General features: G+C 34.9%; 1 protein-coding gene across 1 annotated transcript in view; it reads right to left on the bottom strand.

The window, feature by feature from the left end:
* Nucleotides 1-24,317, bottom strand: part of Nrk (Nik related kinase) — a 135,474-nt gene that overhangs the window by 46,978 nt on the left and 64,179 nt on the right. The window contains exons 4-11 of the mRNA XM_055607309.1: nucleotides 20,821-20,892; nucleotides 17,043-17,168; nucleotides 15,113-15,223; nucleotides 12,515-12,605; nucleotides 6,519-6,649; nucleotides 4,066-4,120; nucleotides 2,636-2,714; nucleotides 1,426-1,604 (exon numbers count right to left, since the gene is read on the bottom strand). Of these exons, the coding sequence (XP_055463284.1) occupies nucleotides 1,426-1,604; nucleotides 2,636-2,714; nucleotides 4,066-4,120; nucleotides 6,519-6,649; nucleotides 12,515-12,605; nucleotides 15,113-15,223; nucleotides 17,043-17,168; nucleotides 20,821-20,892 (844 nt within the window). The remainder of the gene's footprint in view (nucleotides 1-1,425; nucleotides 1,605-2,635; nucleotides 2,715-4,065; nucleotides 4,121-6,518; nucleotides 6,650-12,514; nucleotides 12,606-15,112; nucleotides 15,224-17,042; nucleotides 17,169-20,820; nucleotides 20,893-24,317) is intronic.

The following is a 24,317-nucleotide window of genomic DNA, read 5'->3' on the forward strand; positions in this document are numbered from 1 at the left end:
GATCCAGCCATACCACTCCTAGGCATATACCCAAAAGAGGCGCAAGTACACAAAAAGGACATTTGCTCAACCATGTTTGTAGCAGCTTTATTTGTAATAGCCAGAAGCTGGAAACAGCCCAGATGCCCCTCAACTGAAGAATGGATGCAGAAATTGTGGTACATCTATACAATGGGGTATTACTCAGCAATGAAAAATAAGGAAATCATGAAATTTGCAGGTAAATGGTGGAACCTGTAAAGCATCATCCTGAGTGAGTTGTCCCAGAAGCAAAAAGACATGCATGGTATATACTCACTCATATAAACATACAATATAGAATAAACCCACTAAAATCTGTACATCTAAACAAACTGAGCAAAAGAGAGGACCCTAACTAAAATATTCAATCCCCATCCTGAAAGTCAAAGAGGATGGACATCAGAAGAAGAAGAAAACAGGAAACAACCTAGGAACCTGCTACAGAGGACCTCTGAAAGCCAGAAGAAGAAAACAGGAAACAACCTTGGAACCTACCACAGAGGGCCTCTGAAAGCCTCTGCCGTGCAGACTGTCAAAGCAGATGCTGAGTCTGATGGCCAACTGATGGGAAGAGTGAATGGAATTTTATGTAAGAAGTTGGAAATAGTAAGAGCTGGAGAGGACAGGAACTCCACAAGGAGAGCAAGAGAACAAGAAAATTCGAACACAGGGAACTTCCCATAGACTCATACTCCAACCAAGGACTATCCGTGGAGATAACCTAGAACCCTGACAATGCAGCCACTTCTGATGAGAACTGATAGACTAAGATCAGAAAGAAGGAGAGGAGAACCTCCCCTATCAGTGGACTTGGGGAGTGGCATGCATGCAGAAAGGGAAGGGAGGGTGGGACTGGGCGGGGAGGAGGGAGTGGCTTATGGGGGGACACAAAATGAATAAAGTGTAATTAATAAAAGTTAAAAAAAATAATATAGCCACAATACAAAATTCCATCTGAAAATTCTATTTGAATCTGAGGCTTTAAGTCTTTCAAATATGAATACTTGGTAGGTATAATAAGAAAAACTGAATAACCTCTTAGATAAATGCTCACAAAAAAGGTAATCAAATGAATTAGTGACATACACTATTGAAAAAAAAATGTCAAAAGGCTCTGGGTTTTTTAATTTCAGATTTTTAAAAATAAGTGTGTGTGTATTTGTGTTTATGTGTGTGTGTGCAAGTGAATGTGGGTGCTTACAGAGACCAGATGTGTCAGATCTACTTGACATGGAGGTAATGGTAGTTATGAGCTGCCTGGACTGGGTGTTGAGAACTTAGATTTAGGACTCTTATTTGCTAAACCATCTATGTTTCCCTCACCCCAAATTTAATTCTTAAACAAATATTTTAAAACTAAAACCAAAAAATAAATTTAAGATTCTCTTTTCTCTTTGCAGTTACTACCTTTTTTCTGTCGCTTTTTAATGATCCCAGTGAGATGCTTTATTAATGACTCCACAACATGCTGTTCATTTTTTATATCAAGGACAAATGGGTGATGAAGCATGCTTCTAGATGTAGGACGGAATAAAAATTTTTTTATCATGCATTTTTCCATAAAATTGTGAAGCTTACAGGACCTGAAAGAAAAGAAGCATACAGATGAAAGACACCTTTGATCAGCTGTACTTCCTATCCTACAACTGTGCTATTTTCAAGGTCAAACATTCTGAAGGACTTGATAGAATTTTAACTTCTTTTTCAATTAGCAAATATCCTGTGTCTTAACAATGTACATGATAAATGCTGTTGAGTCAACAGACTGTTTTACTTAACACAAGAAATTTCAATGAATTTGGCAGCATTATATTATAAAGCTCATGTAGTATAATGGCAATTAAAATATCACTGTGATTCAGGTCTGGTGATGCATGCCTGCAATCCTAGGTCTTTGGGAGGCAGAGGCAGGTAAATCTCTGTGAGTATGAGGCTAGCCTGGTCCACAAAGTGAGTCCAGGACAGCTAGGGCTACACAGAGAAACCCTGTCTTGAAAAAAAAAACAATAAATTAATAAATAAGTAAATAAATTTTAAAAAATTAATGTGGTATGTTATTCCAAAGAAGGTGTTGATAACCAGGACAAAATAAGCTTGTAAAATAGCATATGCAAAGAGATTAAATGAAAAAACTTAAATCTATGTAGAGAGTTAAACTGAATTCAAGAAAATATGCCAATAATCAAATAATACTAAGCAATAGTATAGCTGGATTAACCTGCATCATACAACAAACTTTTCATGGTTGCGGTTCTGTAGAAATGGAGAGAGAGTTCTTAAAATCTGTGGATGTTTAAATTAATGCGTCAACGAACAGAGCTGCACATCACAATTATTGACTGCAGGTCTAGGGACCATGAAAATATCACATATGGGTGTCATTGTTAGCTTCATCTCATGGTTATAGAAGCAGCTGAAAAATGTCCGTTAGTGAAAAGAATGTAATATCGTCATCATATATTATGAAGGATACTGCTTCTTAACCACCTATATCTTGACAAAAACTGGCTACTTAGACATTGCAAGAATTATTTTCCAACAGAAATGTTAAAACAAGAATGGCCAAACTTTGTCATAAAATACTAATTAATATATAGAAGAAATTCATGTTTACCATCCACTGGATTTGATGGTGGGAGCAGATTCCTGTAGAATAACAAAAAGGGCTTCCAGGGGCTGAAGGTTAAAAAGAGCTGTTAAGGGAAACAGATGAATTTAGGAAGAACATAAAGTGTTACTGCAGAGCCCACTACTCATCCCACAGTTTCAGTGTTCATTCACATATTCTGTTAAACAGACAGTAAGAGATGAACAGATATAAACGAATGTATAATAACTAACAGTAAAACTTATTTTACTAAAAGTATTACATTAAGTCAGTGTCTCCATTACCAAGTCTAAAAATATCAATAAAAACTAGCTATTAGAAAATGGTCAAAATACTAAAACTACTTTATATAATATTCAGGGGAATGCAAAAAAATAGGAATTATTTGGTCCAGATGAAAGTAAGTGGTCCTGATGTACAGGAAGAGATTTTGTCCATAATCGGTTTTGTGTCAAGCAGAAGCTTCAAAGTGTCACCAAAAAGGCAGAGGCTAAGAAACACATCCCTTCAGCTTATAGCCTATGTTGTCCTGGTGTTTGAAAGCTGCTATTCATCTGTCAGCCTTGGTATAAAACCCCAAAATTACTTACGTCCCTACTTATAACTTAAAAACTAAGGAAGACCCTGATATCGATAAGGTTCAATTTTCTATTGTTAAAGTACCCTCTCCCTGATAAGTTTTTCTTCTTCCTTTTCTGTTCCTCTGGGAGAGCCTGATGATGTACAAAAGATCAAAGGATGATAATTTTCTTACCTAAATTTTGGAAGACACCATCTGATAATTGTGGTTTTGGAAAACTATCACCTTTTAGATGATAATTATAACCTAGATGATTGCTGCAGTTAAATTGAGTACTGCTTTTATGCAGAGTTAATACTCTGGGCAATAATGCATAGTGGTGAAAGAGGAATGTTTGATAGTGTGGCGATCTAGAGTTGCTTATTATTGAAGCAATTTTCATTACTTATCTAGGCAGGATGGCTTATATCCATTTGAGTTCAGAATATCCTGACCCACACTCATCTTTCGAAAGAAGCTTGTAATTTGCAGTCTCTAGGCAAAACTCTTATGCCCTTTTATTATATGTCTGCTCTTCAGCTACTTTTCCTTATGATTTAAAGTCTTAAAATAAAATTAATGCCAAACATCATAATCTGAATTGGAATAGATAGACAGAGAAGTAGATATCAAAGGATAAGATATAAAAAACAAAATAATAAGATATATGGCATATGTTTACATATGCTGATTTTTAACAAAAAGCATTTGTTCATCATTTAAAACACTACCAGTTATGATTTGGTACATTATATATCACATGGGTAGTCAAATAAAAGCTTACTGTTACAAGTGTTAGATTCTAGAGAGATAGATTTGTACAGTAAACTCCCACAAACTTTGAAATAGATCAAATATTTCAAACATTTCTACTTACAAGGAGCACCTTCAGCCATTTCAATAGCAGTAATTCCCACAGAATACACATCACTCTATAAAAGAGACAGCAAGAAACTTATTAAAATGTGAAATTAGTATTAAGAATTTTAAAACCATTTTGGCTGGGATGAGCTATCAATGCTAGAGACATTTCATTGGTTTTCTATAATGAAGCTTCATTATAGACTGAAATTACAGAAAGGCATTCTTTGAATTTGTGACCAAGCAGAACCTCACTCTACTATAGGTTCATAAAAAATTCTACTCAATGAAAGGAAAGTTCATCTTTTGTGCATTTATATTAATGCTGCACTTTAAATATAAAAAGTAACTTTTCACAAAGAAGTCTTAATATGAAGAACTTTAACATGTGATATAGAATAAATGATTTAATTCTGGTATCTCAATTTTATTTAATTTAGAAAACTTTTTAATAGCACCCACTTCACAAGATTGACATGCATGAATGTGTTCATATTCATATATTAGTATATGTAATATATAAATATATTTAATAACCATATAGATATACTTAACAATTTGAGTTAAACATTAATATACAAATTGTGCTACAAATAAAATATATTTGTTTATGTATTTCTTATGTTATTAGATACATATTTCAATAGCTCCTGGAATACAATCAATGGAGCCTAGAATAATTATGAAGCTCTTATAAATTATCTTCACCATTATTAACTGTACTTGGTTTTTCAAAGTATGGAATGGGGAAGGTGTGATGGTTCGTTGAGTAAGACATTTTCTGCCAAGCCTGCTAATATGAGTTTAATCCTCAGGTTCCATACCTTGAAAGGAGAGAACTGACCTCTACAAGTTGTCCTTTGAACTCTACACGTGCATGCAGATACATTAGCACAGATACCATACTTAAATAAAATATAGCTTTAGAAAAGGGTAAAGGCTATGATGCTAGAGACATACTGGCTGACCCTTAGAATAGTCTATTCTATTTTTGGAGCCTCAACTTATAGATACCTTAACTTTGCTTTATAAGATATTGCAAGATTAAGGTTCTTTTAATTATTTTGAGATGAAGTAATAAGAATAAAATGTTAAAATACTTTAGAGAGTGTAAAATTTATGCAGATACAAAGCCTTGTGCCTTGAAGTAAATGAATTAAAGAACTTTGTTCCCGTCGTCTTCATAGCTCCCAAAGAAGTTTTGAAAATGCAATAGGATCTCAGTAAATAATTACTTTACAGGACAAGTGAAGGGCATTGGAGGAAATTGCAAAGAGATGAAATGAAAACTGATCTATTTCAGGTTTTGAGTCCCAAGTTCTACAAACAGAGATCACAATGAATTGTTTGGAAGACTTATGATGTGACAAATAATAATTAAAAATATTTATTAAATATATATTTATTAAATATATACTTTTTTTAGCACATAGGGAGTTTTGTTCCTTTTTATATCAACTTTTTGGAAAGTATGTTTGTATACATATATGTTTATGTGTGCATTTCAAATATAAATTTAAATAGAAATGTTAATATACAACACAAATTGTTGTTAATTTGTTCATTCCATTGATTTTCTGTGGTTTTGGAGGTCAACCAAATGCTACATATTTTCTCCAGCACACCGAGTAATTAACTCATTATCTTCTCTTTGAACTGATAATGATTAATTATTGTTTATATTTATTCTTTGTGTGTGGAACTGGTGATTAAATTTAAGGCCTCATGAATACTAGGCCTTCTACCACTGATCTGTATTATCAGCCCTATTTGTCAGTCTTAATTGTGATACAAAGCTAACTTTAAATTCATTTTATAGCTCACATAGGCCTAATACTGTTGCCTTAGCTGTTCAAGCAATTGGGATTGTAATCTTGAGGCCATAGTCATGGGTTCATTTCATGAGTTTAGAAATCCCTCTGTTCTTGGAAGTTAAATTTCCAAATGAAGCCACCTAATATATTTTTATAAAGAAGTTGCCAACATCATGAACTAGATATTCTCTTCTGAATGTGAAAATGTGCCAGTGCTCTACTTTGTCTTTATTATTAGAAAATATTTTTTCTTGTTCAGACTATGAAAGCAACTGTAGGAATAGAGGCTATAATTTCTGATTAATTGTGTTTATTTAAAAGGATGATCTACTTTTTATTCTTCCATCATTAAAATTGTTGCAGTTTGGGCTGGAGAGATGGCTCAGTAGTTAAGAGCACTTTTTACTTAATCATGAGGATCAGAGTTCAGATCCTAGAACTCACGGTCACAGGGCTAACAAATAATTGCAACTCCAGGTACAGGGTATTCCTTGCTGTTTTCTGTCCTCTGTGTACACCTAAAGACAAATATGTGTATACACTCTCATAGACACATACATATGCATAAATAAAATAAATCTTAAAAATGAAGTAAGATAAATGTAGTCATTTTCTCCCAAATTTGAATCCTCACTGTCTGAACTATTATACTCACTCTGTAACCATAGGAGAGTCTTGGGTCCTCATCACAATTAATCATCTCAGGGGCCATCCAGTATGGTGTACCAATGAAGCTATTTCTCCTTCCATTTGTTCCACTTACTTGGGCACTCACTCCAAAATCCACTACATATGTCAAAATAATTAATCAGGAATAGAAATCTCAATAAGTTATAGCTTTAACTTAGAAAGAGAGTACAAAGGTCACAGTGGATAACAATTTTTCTTTCTTGCCCAGAAAACTTTACCATGAAGTCTTCTCCAGGAATATTGGGAAATTAGCTTTAGCTGCTATTTATATTGGAATGAGACCCAATAGTGCTGTTATAAAATTAATGTAGGTTTGAATAAATATTTACCATGAATATTAAAAATAAAGTTCCACTGGTTACTAAGATGTGGCATATGGCATAAGTAGAACTTGGATCTGCAACCAACCCGGAGTATGAACAGCACTATGAGCCACAACTTAGTAATGTCAATCTTGTTAACAGTAGTTAGGAAGCCTCATGTATGACATCAGAAACTCCAGTCCCACTGAGAGGGAAAAATGAGCCTCCCGGTAGAAGTTAAATTACTATACAGGCCTTTTGAATCAGTTATAAATATTATCTGGCCTATCTATATCTTAGCTTTACTCTATAAAAGTTTAGTTTCCCATTCATCTGTGGGATACATTGTAAGAAAATATTTGGTATGGTATCCTGAGAAACAGACAGAAAAAGGCTAAAGTAGACTTGAGTTATTTAATTCCAAAAACAATAAGGCAGGAATGAAATAAAAAGTAGATTTTCAAATTTATAATGATTTCTGGGAATCTGGGAGATGGCAGTCAAAATAACTGAAAAGCAGCTTGAATGATTTAGTTAAATCAAAGAAAAATGAAGCAAAATTAATAGTTTTAGGCAGTCTTTCAGAAAGCATCTAAGGAGAAGAAAAATTGACCAAGATGCACATCTGTTACATATGAGTAGGGGTCTAGGTCTGGACCATGTTTGTTCTTTGGTTAGTAGTTTAGTCTCTGTGAGGCCCCATGGGCCCAGGTTAGTTTACTCTGTAGGTATCCCTAACATAGGAATAGGGGTTATCATATACTGTTGCCTGCCACTGGATCACCTTTCCCTAGTTGGACTGCCTTGTTTGACCTCAGTAGGAGAAGATGCACTTAGTCCTCCTGTGACTAGCACTACCCCTCCTCTAAGAAGGAGAGGAGAGAATGGGAAGGAGGCAGAGCATGAGAGTGGGACCAGGAGAAGAGGACTAAGAGGGCTGGGACCAGGCATTAAAGTAATTAAATAAATAAAATTTAAAAAAAAGAAGGCAGAAGATTTTCCTTTCCTACAAGTTTGAAAATCACTGCAGTGATTGGTGTAGTTGATTTATTGATGTTTGAATGAGCTCACCTGCACAAACATCTGTACCTGGTAATTGTGGGGAAAATAAAATTACCTTTTGACAAATCTCTCACTCTCCTTCTTTCAATTAATATTTTAAGATCTCCTGTGACTATTTCTAGAATCCTATCTTATATAAGAACTACATATTTTATCTATATTTCTACATTTATCTACATATTGTTGCTCAAAATACCAGCCCAAAATCACCTTTAAATTCCTCTATCTGTGTTTTTCTTTTACTTCATTATCTTGTATCATCTACTTCTGCTTTCTTCATTTTAAAAACTAATGTGTCTCACAATTTATTCACAGTAGTCAAAAAGTGAGTACAATCCAGGTGTCTACAAACACAAGATGAATGAATGTTGGGAAACCTGGTTGCAGTCTTCCAAGACTGGAATGCCCTGAGCTCAATACAAAATGGAGGTTTCCCTTTGTCCATGAGGTTTCCTATTTTCTACCAGGAAATTCCAACCCCCCTCCCCACCTGAGGAATGTCACATAGTCTTTATGCAAATTACATGTCCAAATCTCCTTCTCCTGATAAGAACCTGTTTGGGAAGCAACTTGGATTCCTGAAATGCCTCTCTATGTAAATGAGGCATCTCTGTACCTTAGCCTTCTAGCCAATGACCTTTGCCCAGCCTGGATATCCCTACTCCCTCCCCAAAGTTCCATATAACCCTTGTTCACCAAGAGTAAACTTGATCTGCCTCCATAAAAGAAAAAAAAAAAAAAAAAAAACAAGAGGAAAAAATATTCCAAGTATTTTTGAACATCAACATCATTGGATGCTGTAAACTCTCATTATCTAGACTTAAAAAGTTTACCTGTACATGCACAATAGCTCAACATTCTCACTCTCTCAAATAGCCAACTTTAAGAGCCAAAAACCTATGAAGGCCTTAAGCTGTTATATCTCATACATGCGAGGAAAGCAAATCAGTAAAATCTAGAAATAAATACTGGTAAATGTAAGTTTTAAAAAGAAAAAAAAAAGCAAAATCAGAGTTGAAAACTCAACAATGAAGCTGGGTGTGATGGCACATGCTTTTAATCTCAGCACTTGGGAGGCAGAGGCAGGCAGATCTTTTAGTTTCAGGCTAATGGTCAATAGATTGAGATCCAGGATAGCTGGGTCTACACAGACTGTTTCAAAACAACAGCAGCAACAACAAAAAACTCAAAACAAAACTGAACAGTGAAGTACTTTGTATTTTCTTTAATCTAAGAAACAGATTATAGATGCTATCATTTTACTAGTGTCTTTTCTGATGTTAGTTCCTTTCGGCTACCATTCTGCTTGCCTTCTAAAATATTCTATTAGTATATTGCTTAAAATGTTGTCTGATAAATCTAAATCAAAATGTGTAAGGATTATGTATCAAATAAGCCTGATTCGATGATAAACTATAACATTACAAGGTTTTACCTCATGAAAAAAGTATGTTAACATTATTGAGTTCACTTTGAAACAGATAGCTAAGTCACTTGGTACTTGCAATTTTTGTTTCATGTTATGAATGTTTGGCATTACCAATAACTTGACTCAAGCTTATGAATATAGGGTACATAGAGCTTGAGAGTGGGGTATCACTCTTATACAGTTGAGTGTGATATCTCTAAGTTTTTTATGCATTTCTATGCAGTCTCTCAAAATTATATTGCTAGTTTTGTAGCTTATGCAGTCAAGACGTCATGCATTTTCTACAAACTACTGTCATTTCAAGAAGACACAATTACTACCTCATTTGTTCCACAAATATTCAATAAAAATATTCTTAACTAATGACCAAAATCTCTTCTGGTCCTGCTTATTAAGCAAGGAAAGAAAAAATTCAGAATTCGGTTTGTATATTATTGAAGCATCACTTCTGATCAATATAATTTAAAGAAATAAATGCAAATAAGCAATTTATACTTGAAGTAATTTAGATCTATTTCATATTCTTCAAAATATGGCTCTGTGATGGGCAAGAATATTTTTTAGAACTCTTTAATAACTGCCACTATTGAATTACTGAGAAATGTATGACAGCTATCACTAACAGTATAAAGCAATAAATGACCAAAATGCAAAACTTCCATTATAATTAAAGTGGTTTATCTTCAGTTTCAAAGAATTGATTACTCATGTCCTTTTTATTTTCATTTCATCTACCTTCCAAACAAATTTTCAAAAAAAAAAAATCCCAAATAAATATGTTGGGTGATAAAATAAAGTGTATACCAAAGACAAAAGGACTGAGAAAGAAATTAGGGAAACTATATCATTCGCAATAACAACTAATAAATAAAGTACCGTGGTGTGACTCTAATCAAGTAAGTGAAGGACCTGTTGCTGAAGAAATAAATTGAAGAGGATATCAGAAAATGGAAAGATCTCCCCTGCTCATGGATTAGTAGGATTAACATAATGACAATCGCTGTCCTACCAAAAAGCAATCTACAAATTCAATGCAATTCCCATCAAAGTACCAACACAATTCTTTATAGACCTTGAAAGAACAATTCTCAATTTCATATGGAAAAACAAAAATCCAGAATAGCCAAAACAATCCTGTACAACTAGGGATTTTCTGGAGGTATCTCCATCCCTGATCTCAAGCTGTACAACAGAGCAATAGTAATAAAAATTGCATGATACTGGCATAGAAACAGAAAGGTGGATCAATGGAATTGAATAGAAAACCCAGAAATAAACCCACACACCTACCTGATTTTTTATAAAGAGGCCAAAACCATACAAAGAAAAAGACAGCATCTTCATCAAATGGTGCTGGTATAACTGAATGTGTACATGTAGAAAATGCAAATAGATCCATATTTATCACTGTGTACAAAACAAACTCCAAGTGGATCAAAGACCTCAACATAAAACCTCTTAGAAGAAGACACACTAAACCTGTTAGAAGAAGTGGGGAAGAGCCTTGAGCTCATTGGCACAAGAGACAATGTCCTGAATAGAACACCAACAGCACAGGCTCTAAGATCAATAATCAATAAATGGGACCTCATGAAATTGAAAAGCTTTTGTAAAGCAAAGGACACTGTAATCAGAAAAAAAATGACAACCTACATATTGGGAAAGGATCTTCACCAACCCTATGTCTGACAGAGCGCTAATATTCAGAATATATAAAGAACTAAAGAAGTTAAAAAGCAACAAATCAAGTAATCCAATTAAAAATGGGTACAGAGCTAAGCAGAGAATTCTCAATAGAGGAATATTGAATGGCAGAGAAACAGTGAAAGAAATGCACAACATCCTTAACTATCAAGGACACGCAAGTCAAAAGGACCCTGAGGTTTCACCTTACACCCATCAAAATGGCTAAGATCAAAAACTCAAGTGACAGCACATGCTGGAGAGGATGTGGAGAAAGGGGAACCCTCCTCCATTACTGTTGCGAATGTAACCTTGTGAAACCACTTTGGAAATCAATCTGGCACTATTTCAGACAATAAGGAATAGTGCTACCTCAAGACGCAGTTATTCCACTCCTAGGCATATATCCAAAAGGTACTCAAGTATACAACAAGGACAGATGCTCAGCCATGTTCAGAGCAGCTTTATTTGTAATAGCCAGAAGCTGGAAACAACCCAGATATCCCTCAGCTGAGGAATGGATACACAATGGAATATTACTCAGTATTTAAAAACATGAAGAACATGAAATTTGCAGGGAAATGGTGGGAACTAGAAAGGATCATCCTGAGTGAGGTATCCCAGAAGCAGAAAGACACACATGGTATGTAATCACTTATAAGTATTTATTAGACATATAGGATAATCATACTAAAATCTGAATACCTAAAGAAGTTAAGCAAGAAGGAGGACCCTGACTAAAATGATCAATCCTCAATAAGAAAGTCAAACAGGACAAACATCAGAAGAGGAAGAAAAGAGGGAACAGGATAGGAGCCTGCCACAGAGGGCCTCTAAAAGACTCTACCCAGCAGGGTATGAAAGCAGATGCTGAGACTCATAGCCAAACTTCAGGCCTCAGAGTGCAGGGAATCTTAGGAAAGAAAGGGGAGATTGAAAGACACGGGGGAGACAGGAGCTGCACAAGAAGAGCAACAGAACCAAGAAATCTGTGTCCAGGGGTGTTTTCTGAGACTGAGACATGGTACTACAAACAAGTACCATGCATGGAGATAACCTAGAACCCCTGCACAGATGTAGCCCATGGTAGCTCAGTGTCCAAGTGGGTTCCCTACTAAGGGAACAGGGACTGTCTCTGACAAGAACTCCAGTGGCTGGCTCTTTAATCACTTCCCCCTGATGGGTGAGCAACCTTGGCAGGCCATAAAAGAATACAATGCAGTCAGCCTTGATGAGACCTTAGAGGGTAGGGTCAGGTGGAAGGGGAGGAGGACCTCCCCTATCAGTGGACTTAGAGAAGGGCATGGGAGAAGATGAGGGAGGGAGGGTGGGTTGGGTGGGGATGAGGAAGGAGGCTTTATCTGGGGTATAAAGTGAAAAAATTGTAATTAATATAAAAAGAACACTATCCATAAGAATAATTGTGCAATAAAAAAGTAGTAATAGCTTTCTGACTTTTCTAACATGGTACATGAATGAACTTACCTAGCTTTACTTCAGCGTTATGAGTCAGCAGCACATTTTGACCTTTGATGTCCGGGTAAATCACTTGGTGAGCATGAAGGTGAGCTAAGCCCTGTACAGTCGTACAAATTTTGAAAGTCAAGTAAGTATATAGATATGTAGCTTTTCAGTTCTGGTAGTGATTTAAATACTTTTGGGATAAAAGCTTTTGTTAAGAATAATGGCCCACATTTTTTTTAAACAAAATTCTTTAGGTTGGAATGACTACAACTAGTTCCCAGAAATACTATTCTTGGCTATAAGGAAAGGAAAATATATCAGAATACTCATGAAAAAAAAAAACACCAAAAAGTAATATTTATATAGATTTGGAAACATTATCCTCCTTTATAGCCTCTATATTTCTGAATAGGCATGACAGTAAAGACCTGGATATCTTAAGTACTAACTATTTTGTTTTATTTCTTATTCAAATATTTGTTAAGTTTAAAGTGTTATCTGATGAGGTCTGTAAGCCTATAATCTGAAGGAATATAGAAATTTATTTTATTTTATTTTATTTTATTTTATTTTATTTTATTTTATTTTATTTTATTTTATTTTATTTTATTTCATCTACCTTTCCTCATTTACCTCTATGCCCTTTCCTTATCAGGGGAGGACCTCTTCTCCTTTTTTTAATTTTAATTTTAGTTTTATATTAATTACAGTTTATTCACTTTGTATCCTAGCTGAAATCCCTTCCTTCATTCCCTTCCAATGCCACCCTTGCTCCCTCATCTCCTCCCATGCACCCCTCCAAATCCACTGATAGCTGAGGGCCTCCTATCCTTCCACCTGACCCTAGCCTCTCAGGTTTCATCAAAACTGTCTGCATTGTCTTTCTCTGTGGCCTGACAAGGCTGCCTTCCCCATCAGAGGGAGGTGATCAAAGAGCCATCCACTGAGTTCATGTTAGAGACAGTCCCTGTTCCTCTTACTAGGGAACCCACTTGGAAGCTGAGCTGCCATGGGCTACATCTGTGCAGGTTATCTCCATGAATGGTTGGAGTATCAGTCTCAGAAAAGACCCCTGGGTCCAGAGTTTTAAAGTGTGTACAATTTGTGTTGGCTTTCTATTTTGGGTCCAGCCCATACACCACTGAAAACCCCATGTATTGGCTTAATCATAGTATGATATAAAGTATTTTGCTTCAGAGAGATCACGTGAGACAGTAGGTTGGGCATTAATAATATATTTATTGAGCTTTTACTCTGTGCCAGACATTGTGCTGAATGTTTAGATAGAGACTTTACTAAGTTGTCACAGAGTCCAGTTGGGGAATATGCTATCCTCCTATATTATAGGTAAGGACAATGAGACCTGAGGAAATAAAAATATTCACTAAAGGTCACACAAACATTATGTGATGCACTAAAATTCAAATGTGGTATATGATTTGTACTTGGAAAACATTTCCATTGCTATTATAAATATATTCAAACAAAATTAGAAGAATGGCTTTCCAACTCTTCAGTTTATTAATATCCTTTTTTTTTTGGTGACCTTAATGACTTAAGTATTGAACACCAATCTAAGTTGGCTGACCAAGAAGTTCATTGCTCTTCTGAATGAAATTTGAACATCTTCTCTAGGGTCTTCCCTGTTGTCTAGCTTCTTCAGGAATATAAATCTCAGTATGTGTATCCTATATTATATGTATAATAACAAATTATGGATGAGTATAAACCATGTGTGTCTTTCTGTTCCTGGGTTACCTCACTCAATATGATCTTTTCGAGTTCCCACCATTTTCCTGTGAATTTCATGATTTCCTTTTTTTAAATAGCTGACCATGCATTAATTAAGAAAACCTAAAACCCATGCTAGATGTCACCCATAGACTCATTCTTCAAATAGGTTCTCTAGTAAGGGGAGCAGGGGCTGTCTCTGGATGAACTCAATGGCAGGCTCTCAGATCACCTCCTCATGGGGTGGGAGTGGGGTTGCAGCCTTGCCAGGTCACAGAGGAAGACAATGTAGCCAGTCTTGATGAGACCTGATAGACTAGGGTCAGATAGAAGAAGAGGAGGTCCTCCCTATTAGTGGACTAGGGGAGGAGCAGAGTGGGAGAAGACGGAGGGTGGGTGGAACTAGGAAGAGACAAGGGAGGAGGCCATATCTGAGGTACAAAGTGAATAAATTATAATAAATAATAATTATCAAAAATTCAAAAAATATTTTTGATGAAAAAAAAGTTTATTGGTTTCACCCAATTGCATTTTAGAAGTAAAGATAATTTTGGAGCTATATTCAAAGAAGATATATACCTTTTTAAAAGGCTGAAGATGGTTTGCGCCCACACTATAGAACACTGACTTTTCCTGACTAGTGCTCATCTTAATCTATGACAACACTGCTACACTTAAAAATATAGTTAAGCCATGATGTCATTCCGTGGTCTGGTGAACACAGTAGAGAGAATCTCACAAAGAGCCATTCAATTTGATCTAGGCTTTTTGATCTAGGTTTCCTTATCCACAGGTTATATGTGGAATTCTTAGGGTATATAGTGTAAGGTTACATATTTAGAGCTAGGTTCTTTTAAGACCAAGAATAATGATTATTTGAATACTCACCTGAATGATTTCTCGACAGATATAAGCAATCCAATCTTCTTTTAAACTTTGATTTCTTGTCATCCTCACTATATCAGTGACTGAGCCTGCTGTACATAACTCCATCACCATCTGTAGAGGAGCCAGAAAAGCATAAAATATTTTAAAAATTTTTAGTAGTGGAATGAGAATTTGTGAAAGTAGGTAATCCAACAAACACAATTGAATTTTCATTAGCAGGTGGGATTTGAACAAATCCTTGACTCATAGTGTTCATAGGCTGTTATTTGTGGCATTTAGAAGGAAGGTCATTCAAGTTTATGTAAAAAATACAGGGACAAATGTCCTTTAAAATAAGTTTGTGAGGAGGAGAATGGAGTGGAAAAGAAAATTTGAGAGACCAGTTTGCCTGAATATGGAAAGTATTAAAAGAATTTACATCTCATTGATCTTAGATTTATTTTCATTTTTAATGAGGTAAAATGACTGAATAGAGTACTAATATAGTTGATTATGGGAATCAATATTTCTAATAAAAAGTTACTAGAAATATTTACAGAAGGTAAATTTTGTAATATTTTACAAAAACACAGTATATACATAAATATTAAATAAGTAACCATTAGAGCTATGAAACGATATTTAATAAAGTCTCACCTATCTATGATTTTCAGAGAAGAGAGAATTCTAGCTACTAAAACAGGGTTAATGTAAACATCTATAAATGTAGTTATGCAAAAAATATCATTTAACTAGTAGTATCAGTATCATCTATGGACTCACTAGAAGGTACAAACCTCACACACATTCCAGACCTATTCAATCTCAATGTCTGTGAAAGTGGACTAGCACTCAGTGTTATAGAAAGTTCTCTAGAAGATTTTGATTTATACAAAAGTTTGAATTTCATTGTGTTGTAAGCATTTCTACAGTATCAATTGCTTTAATTCCTAAAAGCAATAATGCAGAATGTAATATGACATTTTAAAGACACTAGAAGATCAGGAAACCTTTCTCTATCATTTTGAAAACCTATTATTCCATTTTGTGTCCCAGTACTCTGTTTTATAAGATACTGCTGACTAAAACTCATTATCTAAGATAGTGTAGCATGGGAAAAATTCTAGTAGCTATGGGTTAGTTAGACTGGGCTCCAGTTAGTTACTGAAATTTATATCTTATCGATCTGGAATTTATAATAGTCCAGCCAAGATGACAAATCAGTGAACCATTTAGTTGTATATTTTTCATAATTGTACTTATGTCAAAATACCTAAAACTTAATATGTTCATGTCAAGTGTTAATTCAAGCTTATCCTCATCTATTTATTATTTTCTAGTCTATCAAGCCACCTGGATATCAGCAAAAAGTAAAATAGCAACGCTTTCATTTACAATTGGATTTTAAATTACCAATCGTCATTTGTATCTGTCCTCATCCCACCAAAAAGCTCCTTGCCAGGCATTTAAGTTATTCTTTCTATTTCGTTTCATCTTACATTATGTCAAGGAGTCAGAATAAATTTTGCCATACTATCTTGAACAGTTGAGAATTAAGTTTTTTAGTAGGAAAGCAAATACCACATTTCAACTCCTTCACTGTTTGATTTTTATTTTTTTCCTGAGACAGGGTTTCTCTGTGTAGCCTTGGCAGTCCTAGACTTGCTTTGTAGACCACGATGGCCTCGAACTCACAGAAATCTGCCTGCCTCTGACTTGCAAGTGCTGGGACTACTACTGCAATGGCTTCACTGTGCTCAGCTTTATTTTTGTCTTAATTTAATTTAATTATTTTTACTACTCACTCCTCTGATCACTCCCATCTCCACCTCCAACCCAGTCCCATCTCTACCTCATTGCTAACGTTACCTACATCATTACTCATTCCTACACCCACCTCATACCATTTGACTTTTCTTATGGAATAAGAGCAGGGCAAAGAAAAACATACCCAACGTTGGCTCCTATGTCCAGGAGGACTGAGCTTGAAAAATGCACCATAGAAGGACACAATGTTTTTGTGGAAAGAGTACTTCCTCAGCAGATTGAGTTCAGTCCTGGGATCCTCTTCTTCATCCTATGGAGAAAAAGCAGACAACAAAGCTTTAAGCTACCCAAAGCAGTGACAATTAGTCTCTAACATATAATACATTTACAAAGAAAAATCTTACAGAATTAACAGTCAATGAAAAGTTTATATAAAATTACAATTTCAGAGCAAAACAAAAGAGTAAACTAAAGCTCTCTTAATCCAGAAGTTCTTAAGATGTGACACTAGAACAGCAGCACTGGACCTTGTGAAAGTATTCCATAAACACGGTGAATTTTTTTCTAATTTCATTGAAATACAATTCATGCTGTATACTTCAGTCAACTAAAATATAACATCCTCTTGTTTTTGTAACATACATTATATATTAATACCATTACAGTCAATCATAGAACGTGTTTTCTCTGAAATGAAACCCTTCAAGTTCATAACCTTCCCCCAATTCTACCACATTCATCTTAGTTTTGAGAAACCACTAATTTACAGTCTATTCAAAGTACATAATTGCATAATATGTAGTGTCTTTAGACTAGCTATTTCTGACGTTTAGGCATGAAATATACATTCATAAAAGTTCAGTGTTTCATTTATTTTGGTTTACAATCACTTAAATTATTTCTATGTTCTGGACAATGTAAATAATGTTTCTATGTGCATTCATGTCAAGTTTCTTAATGTACATGTTTTCATTTCATTCTGATGATTCTAGTATGTTCAATTATGATGAAATTCCAAACTTATTTTCTACAGCAGCTGTATCACTTTGTCTTAACAATATAACATATTTAGGAAGTTCTGATTGCTCCACATTCACCACTGTTTGATATAAGTGGTCTTTAAAGTAATATCATGTGGTTTTGATTTATATTACTCTGGTAAGAAATAGTTTCACATTATTATATGAATTTCTTATTGTCAAGTGTGTATGTGTGTGTGTTGAATCAAAAATTCTTTGCATGTTTATAAGATAGGTTGTCATTTCATTTTATAACTAAGGTTTTCTTTTAAATATTCTAGACACAAGTACTTTATTATATATTGGACTTATAAGTATCCTCACTTATTCTGCAAGTTTCTCTAATCTTATATATTTTCTTTGTAGCACACCCATTTTTACTTCTGATAAATTCCAGCATATTATCATTCTATTCTTTGTACCTTTGGTGTCATACCTAAGTATTCATCATCAAATCAAAATCACAAATATTTAGCTTTATGTTATTATCTAAGCATTTTATAGTTTTAGCTCTTATGTTTAGATATTTGATCTATTTTCATTCTGTTCTTTTTTTTCTTGCACATTTATAAAGCCAGTTGCAAAATGTTGTGATTAGCCTTTAATACATTTTAAAGGTTTGGCTTCATTCTATCTTTTAAAATAAGTTGATAATAAAATTTTGATTTCCTAATCATAAGTCATATATCATGTCTATGTAGTAAAACAAGTAATGATTCACCCTTACTGATCATTTCCTCAGACTCTTGTTTAAAGCCTGTAGTTCACATTCTGTCAGAGGCATGCATGCTAATAATGTAGCTAGAAAGCAATGTGATAAACACACAATACACACATGTAACAGATGATACATGTATGCAAGCACTATAGATATGCATATGTGGAATTTATTTTAATCTAAATCACTAAGTATTTTTCTTTCAAATTTTTTATCAATACACAAAACACATCTATCTATAGCAATGGATACTTGTATATCATTTGGTGTCAGTGTAAAATTATAAAGAATGAATATACGGGTCTGATGCTTAAGGGATGGTGTCAGATGCTGAAGCACTCTTTTTAAGAATTATCAATTTATTGATAACTGAATCCACCTAGTTAGATGAAATTGTTGAGGTGAAAAATGAAGCTTCAAAGAAAAACTTTATCCAAAGATAATTTGACCTTAGTCAGAAAAGAGCATCTAGTGTACCTCTCTTTTTACCAGTGATTCCCCATAGCAGCAAACCACTTACTCTCATTGAAGTTCCATTTACTTGAAAAATACATTAGAAGAAGGGATCTCTTTCCTATCTTCATAAGATCTATGTAGTGCAGCAAATACAATTCTTAGCCAAAAGAGTCAAGCTGATTTAGAGATGCTAACTGATTAGCTAGCAATGATGTTCGTTTACTAAAACATAATCACAGAATTCAAAATACCGTGACTTAAAAAACAAAACAAAACAAAACAAAATTTCCAAGAGTGGGTTTCCCACATAAATGTAAACTATCCCAGAACAAAGAATGAAGATCAGATATGTTTGGAAAGAATTAATGTGTTTGCCACTCTCAATTAACAGGAAGTTAAGCTTGTAAGAAACACACAAGTACATAATATCCATCAGGCTAAGTGGGTAATTTAAAACTGTCACACATCTCGCAGTAATATGATGCTGTGCTGTTTCCTGGCTCAGTGCCAGTTGATCCCAGACTGGCCTAAATACCCTGTTTTTTGTCAGAAGGCAGCTCAAGGATGACAGAATTCCCGTTGTAAATTCAGCAATGTTACAATTAAAAGCCACCCTATTATATGGAATGAATACAAAAAAGATTTGAAGGCTTTAAATTTTTATCAGTATAAACTTTTGAGAAAACCAGAATTGACCAAATAATTCTATTTTTTCTCTTTTTCTCTCTTCCACCCCCACCTTGTGTGTGTGTGTGTGTGTGTGTGTGTGTGTGTGTGTGTGATCTATCAAAGCCTGTTGTGGCTGATTCATCGAATATGTTTCTACTGTTATAATATATTATAAACTAAAAGAAGCCTCTTGTGTAAGAGATAAACCATGAAGATATTTGGAAATGGGTTATTCATATACCTAGAAGGATTCTAAATGTATTTGTGTTAATAGAAAGGGTTATTTTTAATGCATATGACACTATATTTATTAAAGCATAAATGCTGAAAATATCTGAATCTTATTTATTTTACTGCAGGAGAGAAAACTAGAAAGAAAAGTTGTATCAATGAATTATATTAACATGAACAATAATTTTGTTTTGGGGCTTATATAATATTTTGATAGAAAACTAAGATCTTTTGAAAAATATACTTCTGTGTGCCTGAAGTTATCATAAAACCAATGTTCATTGAGATAAGAGAGCTTTCAAAAATTCTGCAAGGAGAAAGTGTTTCATATGCCTTCCTTCCTGTGTTTAAGTATTATGGAGAAACAGCTGAAGTGTGTTAGGGTGGGTATACTATTGGCTTTCAAGTATTAGCTTTGCAATATAAAAAGCAGCCATAATTTGGATCAAATACAATGATGCCTATGATCATTTTAACTGGGCAATAGCGATTTGTTCTAAAGAAGGTATGCACCATATAAAATATACTTTCCTAAGGCTTATTTTAGAAAAAAATACTTCTTCGTACATTCACCTCTTCCTTTGTTGCTAGCTGACATGTATGTCTATACACTGTAGACATACCCATTTTTCCCTTGAAGCCAATAATTTACTATGCAAAAGACCATTTCTTTTGGGTCCTTTTCTTTGACAGATGTTAGTGTTCAACTCTTATGAGTGAATCTATGTGAACAGTAGAAGATACACATGTTATAATTTCCAGTATGAGACTTTAGAAGAAACCCATACAGAGATAACACAAAGGATGAACTGAAAGCTAAGATTAAAGGAAAAAATATGAGGATGTTAATGAAGACTTTTAGTACTCACATTGTATCTCCACCCAACAGATTTTTGGTATTTATTCACTCTCTCCTGCTTTCCTATTTCAGGCAAAGGAGTCTGGAAAAAAAAAAAAGAAACAAACAAACAAAAATATTATAGACCTACTAGTATACTCTTACAACCATTAATGCTGAAGTATTTTGTGCTATTTTATCACTAAACTATAGATGAATATAACATAATTTCTTGTTTTCCACTAATAGTATTAATCTAAAAATCAGTTTCTTAGGACATCAGTAAACTGGGCACCAAATTTATGTTAATGCATGTAACATAAATGGGAAATAAATGGCACATTAATGGGAAATTTTCTAATAGTGAAGTGTTATTGTTCTCTTACAAATGCAGATAGTAAATATTAAACATCTATATTTCTAACATGACTTGAATTTTTAAACAAAGATTTAATATGGTTGTAGAACTCCTAAGTTAAAACAAGAAAATAAATATTTTATAGTCTCTTACTAAAAAAAGGTGGATTATTTGGAATTTATGGTTTTATAAAACCATAAAACCCCAAATCCCTTGAATCTCGCATTGACAGTATTTAACATTTAATGGCAAAACAAAAGTACTTGACTTTTTCTTCAATAACCGCCAAGTAACAGTTCATTGTGGGGCAGAGCAGTTCCATAAAGCTACAGGGTCTTTCAAGCATTTTCACTTGGGAAATAAAAATTCTTAACTTCTGTTATGTTTGTGTTAATATTGTCTTAAGAAAGTGAAGTACTAAAGAGGGCAGAAATCAGTTCTTCAAAAATTCTTTGAAAACAGATTATGAACTGTGACACAATTTTATGAAAGTTAACATGAATGGGGCCAATTAAATTGTCTCTCTTGCTTATTTGTCAGAAAATATATGAAAATTGCACATCTCTGACAAGTTCCTCACTCCTACCTGTCTTTGGGAATCTAATGGCCTCAATACTCAGAAGAAATTATGGGAGAAAAAATATGAAAGAGCAGAGCAGTATTAACAGAATAAAAAAGGAAATGTCTTCTTTGCTGTCTCAAACAATAGATAATCAACTGGAAATAGAGAGGAAAATAGATAGTTATCCAATTAGTTTATAATATCTAATATTTGGAATTTGTGGTATGAGTGAAACGTTTTTAGTGAGGAAACATAACAAACCAGTAAGTGTAATATGTTAAGATCTGTGATTACATAACTATAATTATTTCAAACTAACTCACTAAAATATAACATAATGTTTCAAAACAATGCTATTGGAGTTGTTCTTCCAATGTATACTGAATTAGAGGAAGATATGAGAAGATGGAAAGATCTCTCATGCTCATGGCTTGGCAGGATTAACATAGTAAAAATGGCCATCGTACCAAAAGCAATCTACAGATTTAATGCAATTCCCATCAAATTGCCAACACAATTCTTTACAGACCTGGAAAGAAAAATTCTCAACTTCGTATGGAATAACAAGAAACCGAGAATTGCTAAAACAATCCTCTACGATAAAAGATCTTCTGGAGGTATCTCCATCCCTGATCTCAAGCTGTACTATAGAGCAACAGTTATAAAAACTGCATGGTACTGGCATAGAAACAGAATGGTGGATCAATGGAATCGAACAGAAAACCCAGAAATAAACCCACACACTACGGACACCTGATTTTTGACAAAGATGCCAAAACCATACAATGGAAAAAAAGATAGAATCTTCAACAAATGGTGCTGGTCTAACTGGATGTCTACATGTAGAAAAATGAAAATAGATCCATACTTATCACCCTGCACAAAACTGAAGTCCAAGTGGATCAAAGACCTCAACATAAAACGAGACACATTAAATCGGCTAGAAAAAAAAATGGGGAATACCCTAGAACTCATTGGTACAGGAGAAAACTTCCTGAACAGAACACCACCAGCACAGGCTCTAAGAGCAACAATCAATAAATGGGACCTCATGAAATTGAAAAGCTTCTGTAAAGCAAAGGACACCATCATCAAAACAACGTGACTGCCTACAGATTGGGAAAGAATCATCACCAACCCTTTATCTGACAGAGGACTCATATCCAATATATATAAAGAACTAAACAAGCTGAAAAGCAATAAACCAAGTAATCCACTTTAAAAAATGGGGAACAGAGCTAAAGAGAGAATTCTCTGTAGAGGAATATCGAATGGCAGAGAAGTACTTAAAGAAATGCTCAACCTCATTAGCCATTAGGGAAATGCAAATCAAAACAACCCTGAGATTTCACCTTACACCCATCAGAATGGCCAAGATGAAAAACTCAAGTGTCACCACATGCTGGAGAGGTTGTGGAGAAAGGGGAACCCTCCTCCACTGCTGGTGGGAATGTAAACTGGTATAACCACTCTGGAAATCAATTTGGCTCTTTCTCAGACAACTAGGAATAGCGCTTCCTCAAGATCCAGCCATACCACTCCTAGGCATATACCCAAAAGAGGCGCAAGTACACAAAAAGGACATTTGCTCAACCATGTTTGTAGCAGCTTTATTTGTAATAGCCAGAAGCTGGAAACAACCCAGATGCCCCTCAACTGAAGAATGGATGCAGAAACTGTGGTACATCTATACAATGGAGTATTACTCAGCAATGAAAAATAAGGAAATCATGAAATTTGCAGGTAAATGGTGGGACCTGGAAAGGATCATCCTGAGTGAGTTGTCCCAGAAGCAAAAAGACACGCATGGTATATACTCACTCATATAAACATACAACATAGAATAAACCCACTAAAATCTGTACATCTAAACGAACTAAGCAAAAGAGAGGACCCTAACTAAAATGTTCAATCCCCATCCTGAAAGGCAAAGAGGATGGACATCAGAAGGAAAAGAAAATAGGAAACAACCTCGGAACCTGCTACAGAGGGCCTCTGAAAGCCAGAAGAAAACAGGAAACAACCTTGAAACCTGCCACAGAGAGCCTCTGAAAGCTTCTGCAGTATAGACTGTCAAAGCAGATGCTGAGTCTGATGGCCAACTGATGGGCAGAGTGAATGGAATTCTATGTAAGAAGTGGGAAATAGTTAGAGCTGGAGGGGATGGGAACTCCACAAGGAGAGCAACAGAACAAGATAATTTGAACACAGGGAACTTCCCAGAGACTCATACTCCAACCAAGGACTATTCGTGGAGATGACCTGGAACCTCTGCACAGGTGTAGCCCATGGCAGTTCAGTGTCCAAGTGGGTTACATAGTAATGGGAAGAGGGACTGGCTCTGACATAATCTGATTGGCCTGCTCGTTGACCACTTCCCCCTGAAGGGGGGAGCAGCCTCATCAGGCCACAGTAGAGGACAATGCAGCCACTTTTGATGAGAACTGATAGACTAAGATCAGAAAGAAGAGGAGAACCTCCCCTATCAGTGGACTTGGGGAGTGGCATGCATGCAGAAATGGGAGGGAGGGTGGGATCAGGAGGGGAGAAGGGAGGGGCTTATGGGGGGATACAAAATGAATAAAGTGTAATTAATAAAAAATTTAAA

The sequence above is a fragment of the Psammomys obesus genome, unplaced genomic scaffold, assembly GCF_907164565.1.
Source record: "Psammomys obesus unplaced genomic scaffold, mPsaObe1.curated_primary_1811, whole genome shotgun sequence".
Classification (NCBI taxonomy): Eukaryota; Metazoa; Chordata; class Mammalia; order Rodentia; family Muridae; genus Psammomys; species Psammomys obesus.